At 45.6% G+C, this 21,638-nt stretch overlaps 1 protein-coding gene across 1 annotated transcript in view; it reads left to right on the top strand.

Moving 5' to 3' along the window:
• The first annotated feature begins 531 nt into the window (after positions 1-531).
• The window catches only part of LOC126263635 (1-acylglycerol-3-phosphate O-acyltransferase ABHD5-like), a 284,682-nt gene continuing 263,575 nt past the window's right edge, over positions 532-21,638 (top strand). Inside the window, exon 1 of the mRNA XM_049960728.1 lies at positions 532-716. Coding sequence (XP_049816685.1) covers positions 661-716 — 56 coding nt within the window. The 5' untranslated portion in view covers positions 532-660. The remainder of the gene's footprint in view (positions 717-21,638) is intronic.

Genomic DNA, 21,638 nt, shown 5'->3' with positions numbered 1-21,638 from the left:
GTAGGCTGCTTTAGTTATGAAGTGAGGAGGTTTGCACATGATAGAGCAGCGTGGAGAGTCGCACCAAACAGCCTTGAGGCTGAAGACCACAAAAAACAATCCGACACAATGATCAAAATTATTACAGTACCAGTACTATACGTCATTTAGTCGACGCTAACTGTGAGGCAATGATTGCAATTTCCCGCATTTGCCGTGGCTATACAGAGGGTGATGAAAAGTTAACTGTTATACTGCAATTCTTGTGTTCAGGCAGGAGGGAGAAGCAACACATTTCGCACACGTGACTTCTCCGGAATTCCCGTGTAACGTGCTGAATCACGCCCACAGACGCGTGCGCCCAAAGCTGTTCTCTTCTGTCCCGTCATGCTGACTCGCTTTTCTCGTTGCCTGAGAGTAGCTCTGCCAACGGCTGAGAAACACGTGTCCGTTGCGTCTGAAACTTCTTGGGCTGGCGAAGGCATTTCCTAAATGCCGACTGTGCACGTTACGAGGTCCGAGGTCTGCAAGACCGCGTCGTGTTTAGTCATCAGCTGTTACACTCTCCGCGATAAGAGCCTGACACGCCCCCACGTGACGGCCAAGTTATCTGACGGCAGCAGTCGATATCCCAGTCAGCACTCGGCACTCACCTGTGAAAGTAGCTCACTGCCTGTTACAATGGAGCACCAGCAGGGGAACCAGCCCAAGGACGGCTCGGTGGCAAACGGCCGCAGGTAGGACGCCAGTTGAATCCGCTGTGCTTTGCTGCGTATAACGTTCTAAGCAGATCATGTTACTTCAGTTCAGTGGTCCTCCAACCTTCTCGCTCAAGAGCCAATGTGGACCAATGTGCGGAGGTACCTCGGGCCGCACATGTATTGATCTCAGTAATTGCTAAGCTACATAAATTTGTATGTTATGAGCCGCCAAAAGACTACGTGTAGTAAGGTTGCGGTACTTGTCAGCCGGCATCCCCAAGTACTGATTATTAACAGTCAGCACCATTCGGAACACTTCGGGTCAACTGCTCTCTGTTTCAGGTTGCTGCACCCTTATCGACCCCCAAATTTGTGACACTCCACTTGCCCAGCGAAATGTTGTTATGTTGTCTGCGTGAGCGGATGATTAATTGATTAATAACAGAGACTGTGCTTACGTTTAAATGCACTATGCCACAAAAAACACGATGTTCATTATGTTTTATGCCAGTTTTCTTCTGCTCATTTTGTTGCACTACCACAGCCTTAATTAATTTAATGTTACTTGCTACAAATAAATACCGCATTTTAAAATGACCATTTACGAATCGATCTTACTTCCGTGTCAAAGTTCATACCATACCAGCTGATCGGCACGAGTCGCGCACTCTCGTGTCTTGTCAGTACTGGAAGACGTATAACGAAACATTCCGTTTCTCATATCCTCTAACCCTAAGGTCCGACTAATGGGCGTTCCAGCTGTGATCCGTGACGGTCGGCAATAGAAGGTGGGGTTCTCAAAACGTTTTCATTAGATTTCCAAGACATTTCGGCATAAAGTCTATGCTAAGTAATATTATTATTATTATTAGCGAATGGCCCCGTTGAAGAACGATAAGTAGGCCATTTTCAGTCTTTCTTAAGATTCTTCTTATTTTCTCAATATTTCTTCAGTTTCTCCCCGAAGGCCTTCTTTCTTGCTTTGGTCCACTTGGGTCGGTATGGTTTTGGTTTCGTGTCAAGGTGTAAAGTTCCACTTGTCAATTTTGCTTTTGAATGCATCCCTCTCTTATGAGTTTGTTTTCTCAGTTTTTGCTTTTGTCAAAACCTTCTTAACTTCAGTTACCCAAGGTATTGAAGCTTTAAGTGATGTCACATAGTCCAATAGACGTTTAGTCAGTCTGTTTCCAGGTAATCTGTCTAAGTGTCCATAGAACTTCATTCGTCTCTTTCTGACGTCAGTTACGTTGTTTGATACTTTTTTTCTCTTGCCTCGATGGTTGGCAGTCTGTATCTATCTTGTGTGTATCGTGGCCCCAGAATTTTTATACTAAACTTTCTCTCTACTTTCTTAATTTCATGGAGATTTAATTTTCGATTCAATGAGAGTTCTTCACTTGCATGTGTGACTGTCGGTTGTAATTGTAAGTAATTATTGTTATTGTTCTGCAAGTTCTACTTTTACAAAGTAAAGTTATTTTACTACTTCATAAACCGGTGGGCGTTAGAAACCTTTGCCTTTGCTGCTAACAGGGCGGTAGGTAAGAAAGGTTGATGAACCCTGTTCTAACTTTCCAGTGGGTGCGCTGCTTACCTCTCTGACCTTAATGTAAGCTGCCAACTATCTTTGTTCACGACCGAATCCATCAACATCAATTCAAATTATGTAATTATCTTAAAATACCACCTCCCGTAAGTACTTTTCTTTGTTACTGCTAGCAAAACTACACCTCTTAGCCCCACGGAGTATCCGCGCTGTCTTGGGCGCTATGTCACGGATTGCGCGACCCCTCCAGTCGGAGGTTCGAGTCCTCCCTCCGGCATTGGTGTGTGTGTTTTTCTTAGCGTAAGTTGAAGTTAGCCAAAGTAGTGTGTAAGTCTAGGGACCGATGGCCTCATCAGCTTAGTCCCTTAGGATTTCAACACAACTGAACATTTCTTACACCTCTTAACGTTAGTTGACATTTTTGGATTCGGCTGTTAGTTGCTGAATGCGTGTTGTTATAAAATGCCGCTGAGAACCGTGGGCCGCAAGAATACTTGATCTGGGCCATAGGCGGCCCGTGGGCCGCAGTTTGACGACCACTCGTCAAACTGCTCTCCTGTCCGCGAGTATTTCAAAGCCGTGAAAGAAGCACGCGAATAAAAATAAAGTTATTGGGCAATCATGACTGGGTACAGCATGTGTATGGTGTAGCTTGCATGAAGATATGAGGTAGAGTGAAGGAGAAACTGATTTATTCTCGACGAGATATATGGTTTACTGTTTTGTTTGCGATACCATAAATCAATATATCGGATCAGCACTCAAATTCTGATAGCTGTTTTTCATGGTGAGTGTTCTTCACACGGAGCCAACTGAACACGCCTCCCTATCCGTTATATTGTCTGAATCGTGCTGCACTTTAAGCACTGTACCTACAGGGGTTGGACATAAATACACTCCTGGAAATTGAAATAAGAACACCGTGAATTCATTGTCCCAGGAAGGGGAAACTTTATTGACACATTCCTGGGGTCAGATACATCACATGATCACACTGACAGAACCACAGGCACATAGACACAGGCAACAGAACATGCACAATGTCGGCACTAGTACAGTGTATATCCACCTTTCGCAGCAATGCAGGCTGCTATTCTCCCATGGAGACGATCGTAGAGATGCTGGATGTAGTCCTGTGGAACGGCTTGCCATGCCATTTCCACCTGGCGCCTCAGTTGGACCAGCGTTCGTGCTGGACGTGCAGACCGCGTGAGACGACGCTTCATCCAGTCCCAAACATGCTCAATGGGGGACAGATCCGGAGATCTTACTGGCCAGGGTAGTTGACTTACACCTTCTAGAGCACGTTGAGTGGCACAGGTACATGCGGACCTGCATTGTCCTGTTGGAACAGCAAGTTCCCTTGCCGGTCTAGGAATGGTAGAACGATGGGTTCGATGACGGTTTCGATGTACCGTGCACTATTCAGTGTCCCCTCGACGATCACCAGTGGTGTACGGCCAGTGTAGGAGATCGCTCCCCACACCATGATGCCGGGTGTTGGCCCTGTGTGCCTCGGTCGTATGCAGTCCTGATTGTGGCGCTCACCTGCACGGCGCCAAACACGCATACGACCATCATTGGCACCAAGGCAGAAGCGTCTCTCATCGCTGAAGACGACACGTCTCCATTCGTCCCTCCATTCACGCCTGTCGCGACACCACTGGAGGCGGGCTGCACGATGTTGGGGCGTGAGCGGAAGACGGCCTAACGGTGTGAGGGACCGTAGCCCAGCTTCATGGAGACGGTTGCGAATGGTCCTCGCCGATACCCCAGGAGCAACAGTGTCCCTAATTTGCTGGGAAGTGGCGGTGCGGTCCCCTACGGCACTGCGTAGGATCCTACCGTCTTGGCGTGCATCCGTGCGTCGCTGCGGTCCGGTCCCAGGTCGACGGGCACGTGCACCCTCCGCCGACCACTGGCGACAACATCGATGTACTGTGGAGACCTCACGCCCCACGTGTTGAGCAATTCGGCGGTACGTCCACCCGGCCTCCCGCATGCCCACTATACGCCCTCGCTCAAAGTCCGTCAACTGCACATACGGTTCACGTCCACGCTGTCGCGGCATGCTACCAGTGTTAAAGACTGCGATGGAGCTCCGTATGCCACGGCAAACTGGCTGACACTGACGGCGGCGGTGCACAAATGCTGCGCAGCTAGCGCCATTCGACGGCCAACACCGCGGTTCCTGGTGTGTCCGCTGTGCCGTGCGTGTGATCATTGCTTGTACAGCCCTCTCGCAGTGTCCGGAGCAAGTATGGTGGGTCTGACACACCGGTGTCAATGTGTTCTTTTTTCCATTTCCAGGAGTGTATGAAAACACCGCGAGAAATGCATGCTCGAACACAAATGCAGATGCTAGGCAAATCCGCAGGTTGTGCTGTTGTAGTTGGCCACGAATGGCATCTGTGCAATGTCCCCAATACGTTGCAAGTGTCAGGTGTGGTCGAAACAGTGTTCTGTGTAGTCGTGAGTGCATTACGCCGGACCTGAATGACTTAGAACGTGGAGAAATTGTTAGTGCTTGTACGGTGGATGCTTCAGTAACCAAGGTCGCAGAAGTGTTTGTTGTTTCAAGAAGAAGCGTATCGAATATTTATACAGCATAAAGTGGAAGCTGGAAAACATCATCCGCCATGTCGCAACGTGGACGAAAGTGCATGTTGACTGATCGTGACGGACGGTTGATGAAGAGGGTTGTGACGTAAAATGAGAGGACTACAGCTGCAAAAGTCACTACAGAGGTGAACGTCAGTGTTGCAAATGCCCGTAACAGGAAAACGTGTTGCCCAAACCATAAACCTGAAGTATGGAGCAATAGGAAAATGTGATTCGGAGGGTGAGTCTTGTTTCCAGCTTCTAGCTATGTTTACGTCCAAAGAGTGAAACACGGTAGGGTTCGGTGATGATTTGGATAACCATATCATGGTATTCCATGGGTCCCATAGCTACTCTGCAAGGTCGCAATCCTGTTAAAGATCATGTGACAATTTTGGCTGATCGCGTCCATCCCATGGTACAGTGTTTGTTCCCCAGTAGTGATGCTGTTTACCAAGGCAAGACGGTCCCTACAGCTAGCATCGTCCAGGACTAGTTCCGTGATCATCACACTCACCAGATCTCAGTATTATCGAGACTTTGGGAACTGCTTTGTATAAAAGAGTGGGTGATCGCTGTCCACCTCCATCATCATTACCTGAAGTTGCCACTATTTTTCAGGAAGAATGATACAAGGTTCCTTTGAAAACCATACAGGAACCTGTATTTATCCATTCCGAGATGACTGGAATCTGTCTTGAACGTGAACGTTTTTCCTATACCAAATTAAGTGTAGTAATGAGTTGTCTTTGTGCTGTTTCAATATTTTTGTGCACTCTCTGTATGTATGCACATAATATGATTATTAGACTCCGCTCTGTAGCACCTACATCAGCATTCCACCCAGCCATTTTATGATGTGTGCCGCAGGGTAGTTCTGGCACCAATACCACTTTCTCTCTCTCTCTCTCTCTCTCTCTGTACCATTACCGACTAATTCGTGGGAAGAACGGCTGTTTGTAAGCCTCTCTATGAGCTATCATTTCTGTGGTTCTCATCGTGACCATTCATCAAGATACACATGGGAGAAATTAATATGTTGCGAGACTCTTCTTGGAATATATGGTCTCAGAACGTTAACGGTAGACCTAAACCTCTCTGTGCTCCACAATACCTCTCTTGTAGCGTGTGAACTCGAGTTTGTTGAGCACCTCTGTAACGAAAATTATAGTTATATGTTTGTCATTATCAAAGCACTTTTCATCACAACTGTACTACCATTGGTAGCCGTTTATTTATTTCTTCTGTAGGTCACATTTTATGTTTTCCATGAGTGTCTATCCGTTTCAGCCTCAGATGTATATTAAATACGGCATGTTATTGTTGTTGTTGTTGATCTGTTCTTTCCCTTGTGAGAGAAGTTAAACTTACTGCTCTGTTTCGTTGTACCGTGTGTGTTTTTGATCATGTTTTCCTAGTCACTGCTGGGCAACAGCAAGACAAAATGAAGTGAAATAATCTCGAATTCGAGTTGTGATGCAAGAAACAGCTAAAAACCGCGAACAAATATAATATCGCCAAATGACAAAAGTGTAACAAGAGTCAGCAGGAAGCCATGTAACAAGTCTCAGAGAAGGCGCACAACAAGAATGGCAGGCTCCATTTATTATAGATAAATGACTGAAACGGACTTGTGTCACAAAAATAATATAATTTAAAGAGAAAATAAGAAAGCTGCCACCGAGGATGCTATAGCTCTGGAGAAACTGGGGTGGGTAAAGACACAAATATGACTGTGTTTTGCGAAAAGGTGAACACCCGTAATCGTATTTATAATATTAACTTGCCATTGCTCATCTCCATTCCACCTCCACACTGGTTCCTCCCAAAATTCTGCGAGGATTGTTCCCCAGAGGCAATGACTGTAACGGAAAGTCTGACACTTGTACAGCCTCGAAGCTTCAGCTGAGGAATGAATTTTTACAGTTATTACAGATTACACATTGTGCTGATACTTCACACACAGCAACTCTGTGTATCGGTCTTGGGAGTCTACCTTTGGTGGGCAGTGACCTTCGAGCTGAGCCGTCGGCGACCGCCTCAAGGCAAAACTCAAATTACGTCGGCGTGTTTGGACTGGAGTCCCAGTGATGTGTACAGGCTTAGATTGTCAGACATAACACTGTGTACCATCCTCATATTCGGTCGCGAGACTGTAATGAAAACAAATTAAATGCTATATCTATTTTCCCCGGGTCGTTACCCATAACTTCGTAAGAGAGTCTGAGTCAAGAAACATAGGAGAGGAGCAAGGATACATGAAAACTTGAGTGGCTATGTGAGTAGCTGAAGTGGAAAAGCTGGACCTACTATACAGATCACACTTTGAGACTCAGTCTGCCCACACTCGGTACGTACCATACGTGAAACCAAAGATACTTCCAACGATAATGAGTTCGCCAGCAGAGACAACTAAACATCTTTGCAACCAAACAATTTTTGCAATGTTTCTCCCTAATGGCATATGTCCGTGTATACACTGAACCGAAATTTTATATTGGAGATGTAGTTGCTCTTGTTGTACATTTAACACTTCTACATCTGTGTTTAGTGATGAGCACATTGACTTAAAAAGGTACGAGGGCTGCCCAGAAAGCAACAGACATTTTGAAATAAAAAATTAACAATATGGAAAAAGCAAGTTTTATTACATACAATTTAAAGGTACACTCTTAAGCTATTTTGCTACATAATCTCCGTTCAAATACAGGCACTTAGCCTACCGTGGCACAAGTTTTTCAATACCGTCTCTGTAGAAATCTGCCTACAGCGATTGCAACCATTGGTTTATACCGGTATGCAGCTCGGCGTCATTATCTACATCTACATCTACATCTACACCCATACTCCGCAAGCCACCTGACGGTGTGTGGCGGAGGGTACCTTGAGTACCTCTATCGGTTTTCCCTTCTATTCCAGTCTCGTATTGTTCGTGGAAAGAAGGATTGTCGGTATGCCTCTGTGTGGGCTCTAATCTCTCTGATTTTATCCTCATGGTCTCTTCGCGAGATATGTGTAGGAGGGAGCAATATACTGCTTGACTCCTCGGTGAAGGTATGTTCTCGAAACTTCAACAAAAGCCCGTACCGAGCTACTGAGCGTCTCTCCTGCAGTCTTCCACTGGAGTTTATCTATCATCTCCGTAACGCTTTCGCGATTACTAAATGATCCTGTAACGAAGCGCGCTGCTCTCCGTTGGATCTTCTCTATCTCTTCTATCAACCCTATCTGGTACGGATCCCACACTGCTGAGCAGTATTCAGGCAGTGGGCGAACAGGCGTACTGTAACCTACTTCCTTTGTTTTCGGATTGCATTTCCTTAGGACTCTTCCAATGAATCTCAGACTGGCATCTGCTTTACCGACGATCAACTTTATACGCTCATTACATTTTAAATCACTCCTAATGCCTACTCCCAGATAAATTATGGAATTAACTGCTTCCAGTTGCTGATCTGCTATATTGTAGCTAAATGATAAGGGATCTTTCTTTCTATGTATTCGCAGCACATTACACTTGTCTACATTGAAATTCAATTGCCATTCCCTGCACCATGCGTCAATTCGCTGCAGATCCTCCTGCATTTCAGTACAATTTTCCATTGTTACAACCTCCCGATATACCACAGCATCATCTGAAAAAAGCCTTAGTGAACTTCCGATGACATCCACAAGGTCATTTTGTATATTGTGAATAGCAACGGTCCTACGACACTCCCCTGCGGCACACCTGAAATCACTCTTACTTCGGAAGACTTCTCTCCATTGAGAATGACGTGCTGCGTTCTGTTATCTAGGAACTCTTCAATCCAATCACACAATTGGTTTGATAGTCCATGTGCTCTTACTTTGTTTGTTAAAGGACTGTGGGGAACTGTATCGAACACCTTGCGGAAGTCATGAAACACGGCATCTACTTGTGAACCCGTGTCTATGGCCCTCTGAGTCTCGTGTACGAATAGCGCGAGCTGTGTTTCACACGACCGTCTTTTTCGAAACCCATGCTGATTCCTACAGAGTAGATTTCTAGTCTCCAGAAAAGTCATTACACTCGAACATAATACGTGTTCCAAACTTCTACAACTGATCGACGTTAGAGATATAGATCTACTGCACATCTGTTCGACGTCCCTTCTTGAAAACGGGGATGACCTGTGCCCTTTTCCAATCCTTTGGAACGCTACGCTCTTCTAGAGACCTACGGCACACCGCTGCAAGAAGGGGGGCAAGTTCCTTCGCGTGCTCTGTGTAAAATGGAACTGGTATCCCATCAGGTCCAGCGGCCTTTCCTCTTTTGATCGATTTTAATTGTTTCTCTATCCCTCTGTCGTCTATTTCGATATCTACCATTTTGTCATCTGTGCGACAATCTAGAGAAGGAACTACAGGGCAGTCTTCCTCTGTGAAACAGCTTTGGAAAAAGACATTTAGTATTTCGGCCTTTAGTCTGTCATCCTCTGTTTCAGTACCATTTTGGTCACAGAGCGTCTGGACATTTTGTTTTGATCCACCTACCGCTTTGACATGAGACCAAAATTTCTTAGAATTTTCTGCCAAGTCAGTACATAGGACTTTCGAATTCATTGAATGCATCTCGCATAGCCCTCCTCACTCTACAAGCGTTGTGCAGCGAGCCGTGTCTACATTGCTGGGAAGAGGCGGTAGTAGCTCGGCGTCAAACCCGAGCTGTACGGTGGGCGATCCAACTCCCCCCACCTCCCACACCAAAACCCCGAAGGAACTCTTGGATGCTATTGGGCTTGTGTGGACGTGCGATGTCGTGAAGAAACAAAACTTTTGCCTTAAGTTTTCCCCGACGCTTGTTTTGTATCGACGGTCAAAATTTTGTCAATGTTTGACAAAACCTCTCTAATTCTTGCGCCACGTTCAAGGAAACCAAAACACAGTAGCCTTGAGTACAATCAAATTGGATCAGTGGAATTTGATTGTCAGTTGCAAACTGATTATGAACGTCTGAATGCGAAGGAAGAGCACTGTTAATCTTCCCGCTATCGCTGCTTGATTCTTTCTAATCTACTGTGTGAGTCAGTGTACAAAATGCTCCGTTCCTCAACTACGTATTTCCGTCATGACTTGGAGACGCGCATTGCTTTCCATATACACTCCTGGAAATTGAAATAAGAACACCGTGAATTCATTGTCCCAGGAAGGGGAAACTTTATTGACACATTACTGGGGTCAGATACATCACATGATCACACTGACAGAACCACAGGCACATAGACACAGGTAACAGAGCATGCACAATGTCGGCACTAGTACAGTGCATATCCACCTTTCGCAGCAATGCAGGCTGCTATTCTCCCATGGAGACGATCGTAGAGATGCTGGATGTAGTCCTGTGGAACGGCTTGCCATGCCATTTCCACCTGGCGCCTCAGTTGGACCAGCGTTCGTGCTGGACGTGCAGACCGCGTGAGACGACGCTTCATCCAGTCCCAAACATGCTCAATGGGGGACAGATCCGGAGATCTTGCTGGCCAGGGTAGTTGACTTACACCTTCTAGAGCACGTTGGGTGGCACGGGATACATGCGGACGTGCATTGTCCTGTTGGAACAGCAAGTTCCCTTGCCGGTCTAGGAATGGTAGAACGATGGGTTCGATGACGGTTTGGATGTACCGTGCACTATTCAGTGTCCCCTCGACGATCACCAGTGGTGTACGGCCAATGTAGGAGATCGCTCCCCACACCATGATGCCGGGTGTTGGCCCTGTGTGCCTCGGTCGTATGCAGTCCTGATTGCGGCGCTCACCTGCACGGCGCCAAACACGCATACGACCATCATTGGCACCAAGGCAGAAGCGACTCTCATCGCTGAAGACGACACGTCTCCATTCGTCCCTCCATTCACGCCTGTCGCGACACCACTGGAGGCGGGCTGCACGATGTTGGGGCGTGAGCGGAAGACGGCCTAACGGTGTGCGGGACCGTAGCCCATGGAGACGGTTGCGAATGGTCCTCGCCGATACCCCAGGAGCAACAGTGTCCCTAATTTGCTGGGAAGTGGCGGTGCGGTCCCCTACGGCACTGCGTAGGATCCTACGGTCTTGGCGTGCATCCGTGCGTCGCTGCGGTCCGGTCCCAGGTCGACGGGCACGTGCACCTTCCGCCGACCACTGGCGACAACATCGATGTACTGTGGAGACCTCACGCCCCACGTGTTGAGCAATTCGGCAGTACGTCCACCCGGCCTCCCGCATGCCCACTATACGCCCTGGCTCAAAGTCCGTCAACTGCACATACGGTTCACGTCCACGCTGTCGCGGCATGCTACCAGTGTTAAAGACTGCGATGGAGCTCCGTATGCCACGGCAAACTGGCTGACACTGACGGCGGCGGTGCACAAATGCTGCGCAGCTAGCGCCATTCGACGGCCAACACTGCGGTTCCTGGTGTGTCCGCTGTGCCGTGCGTGTGATCATTGCTTGTACAGCCCTCTCGCAGTGTCCGGAGCAAGTATGGTGGGTCTGACACACCGGTGTCAATGTGTTCTTTTTTCCATTTCCGGGAGTGTAGCTCCTGTACTCTTAGTTACGAATTTATGATACGTTCCACGAACATGCTCCGATATTCGTAGCTGGCAATAGTGGGTAATCACTGTGAATTAAATTTAAGTGTAGTTGCAGTGTAGTTCGTAGCCTATAACCTGATTTGCCTCACCGCTAAATTTTCTTGCATTTAATTTAATGTGACGTATTTTGCTAAAGTTTTGGTTGTGTCATCAGACATAACTCTCCCTCTTCATCTTTCCCTGCACGCCTGAAAATCGTCAGCAAGATCCTTTTTACAAAAATTGGTCTATCATAGTATGGTACGAAGAAAATCCGCTGAAACGAAAATCTGGTTCGATGGAAACGTCACTATTTCAGGTTTCCGCTAGCAAACTGTCATCTGTTATCTGTTTTTAAAGTAAGAAAGCGCTGAAGTTGTCGGCATTTCATAATTGAATGAAATCATTTCCGGGAACGCGTTTAGTACAGCTGATTTTAACTCCCTCATCCCGATAGCATTAAACAAAAGAAACAAAATATTCATGCAAATTGTAACACCTTAACCGTGGAATTTGAAAGGAGGCGTTTAAAACTTGAATGAGAAGATTTTCTTTATCTTGCGATTAAGCGAACATACAAAAACAAAATTCTAATCACCTAGTACCATTAAAAGCACGGAATTTTTCACTCCACGCACACGATCCAAAATGCGATATAAATTTTTTCATAGCAACAGTAAGATGCTCTGTCCTTCGGCGGGCAAACGGGGAATCTATATTACACATTCTACATATCCAGATAACACTCTAACGACGCATATTCCTTAACACGTGAAAAGATAACAGCTGATTTCCTTGAATTACTGCCTTTGTAGCAAACGACTGAACTTCGGAGCAAAGACTTCTCTTTATCTAGAAAACGTAACATTGAACTGAAAAGGTATTTGGAGATAAAATATTGCTGATATGCCAGCACTTTCAACAGCATGGTCGGATTTCGTTTGGTGTAAAATCTAGCCCTCTACGTCAACCTCAGTTTCTTTTTTTTATTCTAACATACCTGAATGTTCCGAATCGTTCCGAAAACAAAAGACCACAAAACTCTAAAACTGATGAAAACGAACAACTACGAGGAAGTAGTGTAGTAACAACTGCTCGACCAATTTCGACTGAATTTCATAGTTTACATATTTCAAACGATTTACGATTTCTTTTCCACACATTTCCTAAGCAATTTACCAGTTTCACGCCTTTCTTCGTAAGGAATTTGCAGGGCAAACAACAAAGCTGGTACATTTGAATAACTGAACGATTTAGAAATGATCTAAAATACGTTTTACTTGTCATATCTTTGGTGTTAACTACATTAACACTCGGAATGACTGCATAAAATTTGTGTTTTCAGTGTAAAATAAAATAAAAGCACCAGAATACGTGTTTAATAGTTAAAGCAGCTGTAGTGAATAAAACAGGTTCTTTAACACGTCTAAAAAACACGACAACAGCATCGTAAACTCCGACAGGATCTAACAAGAAGTTGACACTACTATCGCAATGTAATTTTCAGCATTATGTAAGGTATAAATCTGTGTAGTTAAAAGAAGAAAAATAAAACCTCTCGACTGAGATTCAATGTTAAGCTGTAGGTCCCCTTTCCCCGGTTTGATAAATTGGATAGGTTAGGGACACGCAAGTCGCGAAAGTGCCTTCCAATCAGCCGGCCGCTGTGGTCGAGCGGTTCTAGACGCTTCAGTCTGGAGCCGCGCAACCGCTACGGTCGCTGGTTCGAATCCTGCCACGGGCATGGATGTGTGTGATGTCCTTAGGTTAGTTAGGTTTAAGTAGTTGTAAGTTCTATGGGACTGATGACCACAGATGTTAAGTCCCAGAGTGCTCAGAGCCATTTGAACCATCAGAAGGTCAACTGTTGCAACCGTTGTCTTTATTTCAGATTTATACGTACTGATGTTTGCATGTAGCACAATCCCTTTTCCAGACCGTTTTAAAAATTCATTTAAATCGACAATATCGTATGCTAGAAGAAGTCGACTAGCAGAGGGCCCCTGCTGTAGAAAAAGAACGTCGTCATGACCTTACCGGAATTTCTGTGAATAGTTTTGGATTTCTTTGGTGGGGGAGATGTGAGATGTTTCCACTGTTGGCTTTGGCGTTCTCCCTCAGCCTTAAAATGGTGGCACCACGTTTCGTCCAATGCGACGGTACGGGACAGAAACGCATGTCCTCTCTCGTCGTATCGCAGCGGATGACTCAGACTTGACGCCATTCTGTCCATCTTCTGTCCCTCCATCACGCGGCAGATATCGTGATAATGGAAGTGTCTTTGATGATAGCATGCGCGGAGCCACGGCTAATGCCGACCTGAACACCTATTTCATCCTCCGCGATTCGGTGATCTCCCCGTATAAGGCCCTCGATCCGCCCCATCACATCAGGGGTAATGGCTCGATGGGTTTACCCCGGCGCGGATTGCATTGCAGTGATGTGTGCCCTTCGCGGAATTCCCTCTGCTACTCGTGCACACACCCTCAGCCACATGCAGTGTTCACCGTGCACAGTAGACGTGCTACGATGAATTTCGCGTACTACGATGAATTTCGCGTACCCGTGGCCACCAAACACCGAACCACACCTCTCTGCTCCTCTTTGCCTTACTCCATGTCAACAGCTGGACGAACAGACTAGACCCGTACTTAAAAAACCAACGTTATAACCCAGGAACTGCGGACACCTGTCATCTGGCACTGTGCCGTTCGCCTATCTCAGCGGTGACAGTACTGAAACGTAGCAACAGTGGGGCCCCTGTCGCTTGGACTGTGTACTATGGCGACTGTTCAGTGACTAGCTCTTAGTCTGTTAATAGTGTCAGTCTTTTTCTCGTCAGCGTCGAGTTGAGAAACCAAGGGTGGTGTGGTATCTGTTGCTGAACTGTCCAATACAAAACAAAAGCCCCGCAAATTGGCGCTGACGGACTACCGGTTATCGATGACCGCGGTGTCATCCTCTCATCCTCTGCTACAGTGAGTCATGCGGCTGAGTTATGTGAGGCCACGGGGTCAGTATACCGTTCCCCAGCAATCGCCAGCTCCCCAGATCTTGGAGCCACTATTTCTATTCATTTAGCACCAAGAGGCTAAGTGTACCCCGTTTCAGTCATCGCATCGTTCCCGTCAAATGATCTGCATATTCGTTTCCCCTGACACCAACCAGCCCCGGCATCCATTGTATGAGGGGTAGTCAAATCAAACCGAGACAGATGGGGAAAAAGTAAGTAAACTGTCTATTATTTCAAAAGTAATCACCATAGGTGTTAATACGTTTATCTCACTGGAAGACAAGACGACCAGAGCCTTCGTGCAAAAATGATTTCAGATGCCTACAGAACCGTAGTTGTACCGAGACGAGCATCTCTTCGTCCGAAGCAGATCGGTAGCCACAAATGTCTTTATTCAGCCGTCCAAAAAGTATGGAAATAGCATGCTGAGAGATCAGGACTGTATGGAGCCCGCTTAAGGGCTCCCCAGCGAAACTTCAGCAGCGCAGCGGAAGCAGTATTGGTAACACTGCATCTCTTTTATTAAGTTAGTAATGAGACAGTCAAGAAAGAGAAGTAGTTTCCGGACACCCAACTTCACTAGCGACGACCACACAAAATGTGTATAATGTACACCGTCAGTTTTTCGTATCCCTTCTTTGTAACAACTGCTTGAATTAGGGCAGTCCAACCTCGGTAGACCCTGAAGCTTATACGGCTATAAGACAGCCACTACATTCTACATCGCGTGTGATACGTGGGCGTACAGCATGCGGCAAATGCGAGTGTTATTCTTTCTCAAGTATTTAAAAGACTCTCCATTCTCAACTACGTGCAGGAAAGTCGTGTAAATTGAGACCAGGAACACTTATTTGAAATGAAAAGGATAAGTAAACTTGTCGCTATGAAAAATGACAACGCAATAATAATATAAAAAACTAAAGCCACAGGGTTCAATAGTGTCTCTTCTTAGGCATGGAATAAGCGCGCACGTCAGCGCCCCAGGTGGCGAGCGCGTGAACTTCTTTGACGTAACTTGGCGATCAGCTGATCGCACTGTGGAACACGCGATCACCGCCGTCGCCACAAGCCCCAATTAGCACTCTCGGAAATCAGGAAAGTTAGAACTTTCTTTCCTTGACTAACGCGCTGAACTAGCAGGCGCAGGAAACGTTACACATGAATGTAGAACGGTCCCTCAAATACCACAGTTGAGACGGAAAAACTGTGTAACTATGTACAAGATTCACAGACAAGAGTAAGTTGTACGAAGGATAATGCTCATGTCACAATAATTCTGGTAAACGTGACGTCATTATATCGTCATGCGCAATATCCACAGCCGCATGTTCGGATGTCCACTTTGTGACAGGGAAGAATATGAATATTATTGCTGCTCGATTCTCTTGCAGCAATTTAAGCTGTCCCCTTAGGTTCCTGCCTAACCACAAACTCGGAAGTCGCTGCATATTCAGGAAAAAAGAGACAAATATTTGTGAGAAGAAAAAAATACAAATTTTGTTGCAGCCCGTTTTAGTCGCAGCATTTAAAGCTCTACTCTTAAGTTCCAGACTAACCACACCCTCGGAAATCGCCACATATTCGGAAATAAAGAGCCTAATATTAGTGAAAAGGCAGAATATGAATTTTCTTGCTGCTCGTTTCAGTCACAGCAATTTAAGCTGTACTCTGAGGTTCCTGCGTAGCCACACCCTCGGAAAACGCCACACATTCGTAAATAAACATCGAAATATTTGTGACAGGGAATAATATGAATGTTAGTACTCCTCGTTTGGCTCGCTGCAATTTTAACTGTCTTCTTAGGTTCCTGCCTAGCCACATACTTGGAAACCGATACATATTTATTTCATCCTTCGTTCTCGAAGCAGACTGAATGTAAATAACAGCCAATATTGCAGAACACGTTTGTATTATATTCACAAGAAAATAACAGAACATATTAACAACGCTAACACGAAAAAAAAAAACTGCGGAGAACAGGATGCGAACCAACAACTTTCGACTCCACGACGTTATTCATTACGCTAGCATTTGCTCATACAGTCTGTAACTCCGGTCTTGGTTATCATAGTCTATCTTGAAGGCCTGTATCGATGATGCGTTAGCGACATTTAATGACAATGGTGATGTGTTTCTGATAAATTTTCAGTGCTCCTTTACATTGAAACGGCGTAGTACAAATTATAAAATCAGTGTGTTTCGTTCTTAATTTGTAAGTTAGTGACGATAACAACTCACTTCTAGGAGAATACCATCATATGAACGCATTAACCGTCGATAAATCATTACGTGACATTTTATTCTAGCAATAATTGTAATACATCATCCTAAGAATGACTTGTTTACGTAAATCTCAGTACGCGAGCATGAAATCTTGTGAGGGGTCCGTACCGAATGCTAATGAAAGTCAATAGCCGACACGCAGTCGTCGATATTATGGATGACGTCAAAATGATTTCACGTTCGCGGGAATTGTGAAACGAGCGTTACTCTTGTATGTACACAAGTCAATGAGTAAACACTCCCACTGGTGCTGGTGTGTACAGCGTCGCTGGTTGGCGCGCAATCACAACTTTGACAACATCATTATTTACACACAGCGGAAGACAGCGGCCTGATCCTACAAATGAGTGGTGTGTCAACGCTTAAAAAGACACCTTAATTTAACTCTAAATAAAAAAACAAGTTTCCTAAACGTCTAACTTAAATGGAAGGAAGATGTGTAGGACATCACAAAAGTGTATGTTTCTTGATTACTGAAATTATCCTGATGAAATGGCACGCGATCTACTAATGTTCAAGTTCTATAGTAAACGCAAATCTTCTAGTTCTTCCTATCTGACCGGCGGGAATCTCACCAGCTCTTGTTGTAAGAACATAATGCGATAAATATGGAAGCAGCTTCTAATTATGGAAGAAGACGATTCACCGTCCTTGCTTAGCATGCGAACAATGATATTAAAACAACGAAAGAAACTAGAGCGAGACTGCAGGTTTATAATCTTTATAGCGTATAAGCGTTCTGGCATTGATATTTGACGCCAATATTGCACTGCGTATTGCACAACATACTGAAAGCAATGTATAAAGGCAAGCAAGTGTATGCGATCTTTCCTGACTTCCTAAAAGCATTTAAGTCGGTACTGTCGTGCCACACAACACAAACGAACATTGGTTTTTGTAATATTTTTGTTGGTAGACTGCAATACACGACGGCACGATGTACAATCAGGAAACTTCCAGGAGGAGATACAAATTCAGTAGCATAATAACGTCGAAATCTTAAAGATAATAGTTTACAGTATTGGTTAAAAACAGTCTTGGTTGCAATTTTAGTTTTTTTGTTTTTCAACGACGCGTTTCGCCTTATTTAGGCATCTTCAGGTTATCTTTTATAGATGGACGTGAGAGGCACCAAGATCCGCATAACTCGTTCCCGTTCACAGGATTGAGTAACAGTAGGATATCTTACTGCGTTATGCAGATCTTGGTGTCTCTCGCGTCCATCTAGAAAAGATAACCTGAAGATGCCTAAATAAGGCGAAACGCGTCGTTGAAAAAAAAACCTAAAATTGCAACCAAGACTGTTTTTAACCAATACTGTTAAGCACTGGTTTGCATCGAGCGAGGTGGCGCAGTGGCTAGCACACTGGACTCGCATTCGGGAGGACGATGGTTCAATCCCGCGTCCGGCCATCCTGATTTAGGTTTTCCGTGATTTCCCTAAATCGCTCCAGGCAAATGCCGGGATGGTTCCTTTGAAAGGGCACGGCCGCCTTCCTTCCACGTCCTTCCCTAATCCGATGAGACCGATGACGTTGCTGTCTGGTCTCCTCCCCCAAACAATCCAATCCAATCCACTGGTTTGCTGTTATGCCACATATGGACTGGAAGAATTTCTATAATAGTTTACAGCATGGCGTACACTGAAGCCGGGAAGCTCACATCGGCCTAGATATAGACAAATGTAAACAGCGCTAATGTTGGTGGCGCTAGTTTTGAGTTGGCGCGCCCAGCCTGTGTTGTAGACACGCTCAGGATTCGACCCCCCGCATCCACGGCTAGTGAGCCTTCACTCAGTACATCGAGTAATATATGCAGTGTGCCGGCACCTGTGCAGCGTACGGATCTGGAGTGAGGCGGGGGTTTAAGGTAGCAGTAACTGCGGGTTTACCGTAGGCACCACCTCAAGTGTTATTAACGAAAGAACGATTATATGAAGTATCGGACAGTATTTGTGACTGGATGAGGATTTTGTGGTAGTGGTGACGCTGCTTGCTATCTTGATTGGAGAGCCATCAACAACTGCAGAAGTAACCTCAGTGCCCCAGGGAAGTGTACTGAGACCCTTGCTGTTCATGCAGAATATTATGACCTTGCTAGATTATATTCACAGTAACCTCAGACTTTTCGCAGATGATGTAGTTATTTATGATGAAGTACTGTGTGAAAAGGAGTGCAGAAAGGTATTCAGTCAGTCCTTGGCAGGATTTCAAATGTTGCAAAGATTGACAACTTGCTTTAAACAACATACACTATGTGATCAAAGGTATCTGGACACCTGGCTGGAAAAGTTCGTGGCGCCCTCCATCGGTAATGCTGGAATACATTGTGGTGTTGGCCCGCCCCTAGCCTTGATGACAGCTTCCACTCTCGCAGGCATTAGTTCAATCAGGTGCTCGAAGGTTGCTGGGGGAATGGCAGCCCATTTTTCACGGAGTGCTGCACTGAGGATAGGTATCGATGTCGGTCGGTGAGGCCTGGCACGAAGCCGGCGTTCCAAAACATCCCAAAGGTGTTCTATAGGATTCAGGTCAAGACCCCGTGCAGGACAGTCCATTACAGGGATGTTATTGTCGTGTAACCACTCCGCCACAGGCCGCGCATTATGAACAGGTGCTCGATGGCAGATGACGTTCACCGGGCGTTCGCCATAGCCACACCCTGCCATCGGATCGCCACATTGTGTACTCTACACAACATTTTACCACTGCTCAATCGTTTAATGTTTACGCTCCTTACACCAAGCGAGCCGCCGTTTGGCATTTACCGGCGTGATGTGTGGCTTATGAGCAGCCGCTGGACCATGAAATCCAAGCTTTTTAACACCTCCCGCCTGTCATAGTACTTGTAGTGGATACCGATGCAGTTTGGAATTCCTGTGTGACGATAGACGTCTGCCTATTGCGCATACGACCCTCTTCAACTGTCGGCGGTGTGTGTCAGTCAACAAACGAGCTTATGAAACGTCCCCTTATGAAAAATTATACATGACTGTGCTTAAACTGACACACAATATTTTTTAGCGCAACGCAATCTGACTTTCAAAAATCCCTACAAAAGAATGGCCCTGACTACCATTAACCTATACCTTCCACAAATCACTTACCTCACAAAAATCTTCGTTACTCGAACTACTGCAATACAGCGAGCGCCACTACTGCCAGCTTAATAATGTTGAAAACTCATAATATACATAGCAGTTCATGACATCCAATTTTAAAAATTTCAAAACTCCGCCATCTCTCTCCCCACATCCACCACTGCTGGCGGCTCACCTCCAACTGCGCAACGCTACGCGCTGTTCACATCCAGCTGCCCAACACTACAATGGCAGACAACAATGCAAACTAGCCACAGACTGCACACAGCACAGCCAGTGATTTTCATACAGAGCGCTACGTAACGTTGCCAATAAGAAAACATAAACAGCCTACTTACAACCTGTACGCTTATGTGCTGTTCGTGTCTCTTCACGTTTCCACTTCACTACCATATCGGAAACAGTGGACATAGGGATGCTTAGAAGTGTGGAAATCTCGCATACAGACGTATGACACAAGTGACACCGTATCACCTGATCACGTTCGAAGTCCGTGAGTTATGCGGAGCGCCCCATTCTGCTCTCTCACGATGTCAAATGACTTCTGAGGTCGCTGATATGGTGTACCTGGCAGTAGGTGGCAGCACAATGCATCTAATATGAGAAACGTAAGTTTTTGAGGGTGTCCGGATACTTTTGATCACATAGTATAAAGGAAAATTATTCACTACAGGAAACAAGAAAACGCAATTTCCTATCACTACAACATTACTGATTCTCAGTAAGAATTAGTCAACTTTTACATACATACATACAGTAGCTGAAACAATTTCTAGCAAAATGTTTAAATACATTGATCACATTGGCACACTCGTGATTAAGGTGGGCAGCAGATTTCGCTTCACTGGCACGATACTGGCAAAAGGTTCTACAATGGAGACTGCCTACAAATCACTCGTGCGTCCCATCTTATAATATTGCTCAACTGTTTGGTACCCAAACTAAATATGACTAACAGGGGATATTAAACATATACAATGAAGACCGCAGCGAATAATCACAGTTTTGTCTGACTCAGAAAAGAGCGTGACGGAATTGTTGAAAAACCAGAATTGGCATGCACTTGAATATTGAAGCAAGTTACTGCACGAAAGCCTACTTCCAAAGTCGAGGGGCGTTCAATAACTAATACAGCGCATTTTCTCTGAAAGCAGCTCGGTTTTATTCAAGTTTTCTACACACCATGTCATTCACAGCCCAGGATTTTTCAATTTAACCTCCGTTCAATGCGACGGCCTTACTCCGCCTTAGTCAAGGGGGGGGGGGGGGGGGAGGGAGGGGTCTGTATGGCAGCATGGTTCCATCAGTTACCTCCCTGCCAGCCACGTACTGCTCTGCTTCCCGCAGAGTCCATCTCTGACTGGGCCAAACTGATGGGAGTCGGAAGGTGCGAGATTCGAACTGTAGAGTGGATGAGGAAGAACAATCCAGTAAAGTTTCGTTAGCTCCTCTCGGGTGGGCAGATTTGTTTGAGGGTTTGCATCGTCATGGAGGACGGGAAATTTGTTTGTATTTTTGTGGCAATGAACTCGCTGAAATCGTTTCTTCAATTTCCTGAGGATAGCCAAGCTATGTCCGATCGGCTACCATGAGGCTAATAGACGCCTCGCCCAACAACTCACTGTGCTGTTGGTCACTACCAGGTCTCCGTAGACATCCAACAGGCCCCCATTAATATCTGCGATGCTCTAGTTTTGCGCCAAAAGAAAATCAGTGATAGCTCTCTTCTTGGAACGTATCTCTGCTACAGATGCTATTTTGAAGGATACTATAGCGCCGCCACATATCGGAACTTCATGTAACCGTAGAGGCTGAAGCGGGAATATTCCACGACGTTCCAC

This window comes from Schistocerca nitens, chromosome 6 (genome assembly GCF_023898315.1).
Source record: "Schistocerca nitens isolate TAMUIC-IGC-003100 chromosome 6, iqSchNite1.1, whole genome shotgun sequence".
Lineage (NCBI taxonomy): Eukaryota > Metazoa > Arthropoda > Insecta > Orthoptera > Acrididae > Schistocerca > Schistocerca nitens.
This window is presented reverse-complemented; position numbering and strand designations above follow the sequence as displayed.